Source organism: Octopus bimaculoides, chromosome 3, assembly GCF_001194135.2.
Source record: "Octopus bimaculoides isolate UCB-OBI-ISO-001 chromosome 3, ASM119413v2, whole genome shotgun sequence".
Lineage (NCBI taxonomy): Eukaryota > Metazoa > Mollusca > Cephalopoda > Octopoda > Octopodidae > Octopus > Octopus bimaculoides.
In genome coordinates, this window is record NC_068983.1 from 46,826,887 (window position 1) to 46,833,620 (window position 6,734).

Below are 6,734 nucleotides of genomic sequence, written 5' to 3' on the forward strand. Positions count from 1 at the left end.
CATTGTCATCGTCGTCATCATTTGAAATTTGTTTTCCATGCTGGTCCCCTTAGAGTGTGAGAAATTAAGGGCCAAAACACTTGCCTGAGATGGAGTTTCTTTATCACATAGGGTCATTTTAAATTTAAATCTGTTAACCACAGACACAAGACACTGCTAGTAATAGATGTCAAAATATAACATCTCAAATGTCTCACTAACTTTATCAACTCAGCCAGTACTCTATGAAATTTCCACACTCTTATATCCAAATATGATCGTATAATCCATGCCAGCATGGAAAGTCGATGTTCAACGACGATGATGATGTGTTTGTTAAATAATATCAGCTCAAAAAGAATCTAATACTGTGAATATTTATTTCTGAAATGTTTATTAGATATGGTCAAGTTATCTTGGCAAGTTGGTCCACAAACTAAAAGGAAAAGATGATGATGCTGCAACTTGTGTGTCAATCTCACCATCTGTGACAAACATTGCTGTTGGTTACCACAGTGGAAAAGTCAGAATATTTAATATTACAACAGGTGAGGTTTTTTTCTATTTTAAATCTTTCTTTACATTTTCGTTTTTTGTTTTTTCTTTACAGCCCAGTTCACAAATATTCCTGTACAGGTGTGTACCCATGGAAAATCCATAAATGATTAACCCTTTGGCATTTAAATTTGCCATATCCAGCCCCAAAATTCTACCTATTTTATGTTCAAGGTGGCCAGATCTAGCCTCTCACACCTATCCTACAATGTCATTCTAAAAATAAAAGATCATGTTGAAATATCAAAGCTACATGATAGTACATGATGAAAACACCAGTGTTAGCTTTGGCTTGATTATTCTTTTGACTTGCTATCTGTTTTTGTATTCAGCTAATTTTTAAAAATCTGAATATGGTTCTGTTGTCTCATTTTTTTTCTTCTCTAGTTAGTTTCTATGTATCATATTACTTTGATCATGTCTTCTGAGATAAAGCTCATGAGAAATTACTTACCCTGTTACTGAATCACCAACCTTTAAATTTAATATCATCATCATCATCATCATCGTTTAACGTCCGCTTTCCATGCTAGCATGGGTTGGACGATTTGACTGGTGAACTAGATGGCTAGACCAGGCTCCAACCTGATTTGGCAGAGTTTCTACAGCTGGATGCCCTTCGTAACGCCAACCACTCTGAGAGTGTTGTGGGTGCTTTTACGTGCCACCGGCACGATGGCCAGTTTGGCAGTACTGGCAACGGCCATGCTCAGAATCGTGTATTTTACGTGCCACCTGCGGCACTGGCAATGATCTCGCTTGAATGACTTTTCACGTGCCAGGAACGCGAAGCTGTGGCACAAGTGCCAGGAAGGCGACGCTGGTAACGATCATGCTCGAATGATGGTGCTATCACGATTTCGCTATTATTGATAGTATTTAATAGGTGCAGACATGGCTGCATAGTTAAGAAGCTTGCTTCCAGACCATGTGGTTATGGGGTCAGTCCCACTCTGCAACACTTTAGGTTAGCATCACCTACTTATTCTGGGCTGACTAAAGCCTTGTAAGTCAGTTTGACAGATGGAAACTGAAAGAAATGCATCCTATATATATGTATATATATGTATGTATATGTAGGTATGTGTATATATGTATGTGTGTGTGTATATATATATATATATATATACTATCGAGGCCGTTGCCAGTGCTGCCAGACTGGCCCTTGTCCCGGTGGCACGTAAAAGCACCCACTACACTCTCGGAGTGGTTGGCATTAGGAAGGGCATTCAGCTGTAGAAACTCTGCCAATTCATATTGGAGCCTAGTGCAGCCATCTGGTTTCACTAGTCCCCAGTCAAATCGTCCAACCCATGCTAACATGATGATGAATGTGACTACATAAGCAATATGTCTGGCAGAGTAATCTGAATTCTAAAGGGTTAAATGTTGAGATTACTTGTGGCAAACTGTATTTAACCCCTTTGCCATCATATTTCTATTGAGATATTCTATCTTTGCTTCAATTAATTTTGAAAATAAGGAAGAATTTCATAAAATAACTTTGTCCTTATTAGGTTGGTATTTAGAACATGAAACATGAAATTCTGATGAATAGTTTTAATTTGGATCTCTTTAGAACAAGAAGTTCGCCAGTCCGCCAGAGCAGCGGTCTCACTTCTGTGCTGGTGGCACATAAAAGCACCCACTACACTCTTGGAGTGGTTGGTGTTAGGAAGGCCATCCAGCTGTAGAAACTCTGCCAGATCAGATTGGAGTCTGGTATAGCCATCTGGTTTCACCAGTCCTCAGTCAAATCATCCAACATATGCTAGCATGGAAAGTGGACGTTAAATGATGATTATTATTATTATTATTATAATAATTATTATTATTGAGTGAGAGCAGCGCATACCATCAAAGTAACAATTAGGGTGCAAATATATGAAACTCAGTATACCCATTATGACTACCCATCTGATAAGGGTACACCAGGCACATGCATAACAACCACATGTGCATGACATGGTGATTTCATATCAACATGTTCTGTATTCAAATGCTGCTGTGGTTGACTTTGCCTTTCATCTTTTGGGGTCAATAAAATAAATACCAGTTGAGCCCTGGGGTCAACTAGCCCTTCCCTTGAAATTTCAGGCCTTGTGCCTAGTAGAAAGAATTGTTGCTGCTGTTATTATTATTATGGATTGCTGTTTATAATGATGATATTCTTACTCGTTACTTTTACCTGTTAAACAAGGTGAGAAACTCCATGACTATCAGATGCACACTAAAAGCATATGTACCATTCGTTATTCTCCTGATGAGAAGTTCATACTGACAGGATCTGCTGACACCACTGCAAAGGTAAGGCTTATTTTAAAACATTTCTTTTTGATTAAGAAATAAAATTATAATTATTGTTGTTGTTTGGCACTTTTTCACACAGCTATCCTCATACATTCTCGCCAAATGACCATACCAGTGCAATCGTCTCTCTTGCACACCATAACTGATGTTTCTTAGGTCCAACTTTTCTCTCAAGGTACTAACACTCTGTCGAGTATGCACACTGACATTACACATCCATTGGAGCATACTGGCTTCATTCCTTGTGAGCTTACACATGTCCTCAGCAGTCACGGCCCATGTTTCACTGCCATGTAGGATGGCTGTTCGTACACATGTGTCATACAATCTGCCTTTTACTCTGAGCGAGAGGCCCTTTGTCACCAGCAGAGGTAAGAGCTCTCTGAACTTTGCCCAGACTATTCTTATTCTAGCAGCTACACTTTCAGTGCACCCACTGCCACTACTAACTTGGTCACCCAGATAGCAGAAGCTATCAACTACTTCTAGTTTTTCTCTGTGGAATGAGACAGAAGTTGTTCTCTGCACATTTTCAGTGTTTATTGCTCCTGAGCATCTGCTACATGCAAAAACTATCTTCCTTTGATATTGCTGCACCTCTTATGTGTTCATAGTTTACACTGGGTACATCTTATAGAGTTTCTACCTACGCCTTTTCTACAGATCGAGCAGGGCCATCTACCTGAAGGGGTTTGTGGTTTGTCTATCTTTCTACTTATACGGACTTTAGTTTTAGCTAGGTTGACTCTAAGGCCCTTCAATTCTAGTCCTTGCTTCCACACCCGAAACTTCTCGTCCAGTTCTGATAGTGACTCAGCAATTAGAGCAAGGTCATCAGCATAATATATATATATATATATATATATATATATATATGTATGTATGTATTCCACTCACAGGGTACCAGTCAATTTGTGGCTAAGTAGAAGGTATTTGCTGATGTTACTACGCAACAGCATTGAGCCTAGAATTGCTTGTTGCAAAACAAATTTTTTTGAAGACACAACCATGCCTGTCCCTTGTGGTATTCACTTATATCTTTTAATATTGAAGGCCAGCAGGACCACTAGCACACCGGACAAAATGCTTAGTGGTGTTACATCCGTCTTTATGTTCTGAGTTCAAATTCCGCCAAGGCCAACTATGCCATTCACCCTTTCAGAATCAATGAAATAAATACCAGTTGAATACTGAGGTTTGATGTAATTGACTGACTTATCCCCTCTCACCGAAATTGCTGGACTTGTGTCAAAATTTGAAATCAGTGTTCTGAAGAAAAGTCTTACTAAGGTAGATTTTGCCTTCTGGAGTTGAGAGCAGGTGCAATAAAATAAGTAATAGCCAAACACCAGAGTTGATGTTATTCACCAAAATCTCCTACAAAGCTTATATGGCTTCTTGCCGATAATATAGAGGTGTGAATATCAAAATTTACTTTTCATATAATTCAGCTGCAAATCAAATTTATATGTTTAAATTCAGTTATAAGACTGGGAATTCTGTTGTAAATCTTAATTTAATATAGTGACAAAGCTTAGCATCTTAATATTCTTCCAATTAGACTTTCATTTAATTATTTCAAGACTTCCAAGATTATTGAATGAATTGCTGCAGAATATATTTTTGTTATGACTATCATTAACACAATGTTTTATTGATAAATCTATATAATGAATTGTTAGTTTGAAAACCAGGTGTTTAGAGCTAGCATCTAATAGAAATGGTGGAAATTAACGAGTTTCGAAAAGTTCGTTAATTTAGTTTGTCTAAGTTCTCAAAATGCTCTGCGAAGGTAATATCAAATTATAGTCAGTTTTCTCCTATGAATTACATTAAATTGGAGTAAATAACAGCAACACTAACTACAACAAACGAATATGGCTTTTTGATGTGTGTGCAGTACCTCTTCCATTCTGTTACAGACTCAGAAGAAATATTTACCCCCATTGTTAACCGGAATGTTAATAAATGGAAAACAAAGGAAATTAATTTGTGAATAAAGCACAGACATGTTTATGGGTGTAGTTAGGAAGCTCATTTTGCAACCAGGTGGTTTCAGGTTCAGTTTCACAGCAGAGCTCCTTTGGCAAATGTCTTCTACTATAGCCCTGGGCCAGCCATACCTTGTGAATGAATTTGGTATACAGAAACTTTGTAAAAGTCTTCTGTGTATGTGTCCGTCCGTCCGTCCATCCATCAATCCATCCATCTATCTATCTATACATACAAGAGGGTGTGCTGAAAAGTTCCTGGCTTTAAGGGAATTAAGACCTGGCTGGAGGCCCAACCTTCTGAGTTCTTTTACAGGGCTTAAAACAATTGAAGGACTGCTACAATAAGTGTATGAATCTGAGATTGGAATATGTTAAATAAAATCATAATTAACTGATCGTCCTGTATTTTATTTTACTCAAAGTCAGGAACTTTTCAGCACCCCTTCATGTGTTTATATAATCTTTTATTGTTTTATTGTTTCAGTCATTTGACTGCGACCATGCTGGAGCACCGCTTTTCTAGTCGAACAAATCAACCCCAGGACTTATTCTTTGTAAGCCTAGTACTTGTTCTATCAGATCTCTTTTGCTGAACCGCTAAGTTATGGGGATGTAAACTCACCAACATTGGTTGTCAAACAATGATAGGAGACTAACACAGACACACAGAAATATACAGACACACACACACACACACACACACACACATATGTGTGTGTTTCTGTCTACCAAATTCACTCATAAAGCTTTGGTTGGCCCGAGGCTATAGTAGAGGACACTTGCCCAAGGTACCACACAGTGGGACTGAACCTGGAACCATGTGGCTGGCAAGCAAGCTACTTACCACACAGCCACTCCTGTGCCTATATATATATATATGTGTGTGTGTGTGTGTGTGTGTATATATATATATATATATATACACACACATATACATACACAGAGTAATTGAAAAGTGACTCCCCATTTTAAAATACTTATAAATTATTTATTAATTGTAATTTTTGCAAAAAGATAGATATGTGTGTCTGTTTGTCCCCACAACATCACTTGACAACCGATGGTGGTGTGTTTACGTCCCCGTAACTTAGCGGTTTGACAAAAGAGACCGATAGAATAAGTACTAGGCTTACAAAGAATAAGTCCTGGGGTTGATTTGCTCGACTAAAGGCGGTGCTCCAGCATGGCTGCAGTCAAATGACTGAAACAAGTAAAAGAGTAAGAATTTTATTATTTTACATTTATTTTTAAATAAATGTTCTTTTTTTGAATTTAATTTTTCAAATTCTTTTTTCCTTTTTCATGTAAAGATGTTTGTTTGGACTAATGGTCACTGCAAGCAAAGTTTCACTAAACACAGTCAGCCACTGCTATGTGCAGATATCTGCAGCAAGTTTGTTGTCACGGCAGCAGAAGACATCTCTTGTTATTTGTATTTCCTGAAGAGTTATTCATCGGAAAAGTAAGTAGTTACTTCTTATATCTTTCAGAATGAGCCAATATTATAATTCTAACCCTTTGTAACTGCTTAGCTTGATCACCAAAATGTTTATGCATGCAATACTATAACTGATTGAAGAAATTAATGAATGGCATGAAATGTTTGTTACAGTGTGACAGGACAGCATGTCATTGTCTACGAGAACAAAGATGATCTGAGCTAGGGGTCATTTAAGCTCCTTTGGTTTGTTGACCCTTGTACTTCAGTAGGTCTCCTTGAGTGAGAAGACAGGTAAGGCCAGTATGACTGTGAGAGACGATCAGGTGCAGGGGTTGTCATGTAGATCAGGAATGCTAGATGGTAGGACTGAACCTGAAACCATGTGGTTGGTAAGCAAGCTACTTAACACACAGCCACTCCTGCACCTGAATATATATATATATATATATATATAT

General features: G+C 37.9%; 1 protein-coding gene across 1 annotated transcript in view; it reads left to right on the forward strand.

The window, feature by feature from the left end:
- Window positions 1–6,734, forward strand: part of LOC106875605 (telomerase protein component 1) — a 214,501-nt gene that overhangs the window by 145,963 nt on the left and 61,804 nt on the right. The window contains exons 44-46 of the mRNA XM_052966744.1: window positions 380–527; window positions 2,735–2,841; window positions 6,149–6,300. Coding sequence (XP_052822704.1) covers window positions 380–527; window positions 2,735–2,841; window positions 6,149–6,300 — 407 coding nt within the window. The remainder of the gene's footprint in view (window positions 1–379; window positions 528–2,734; window positions 2,842–6,148; window positions 6,301–6,734) is intronic.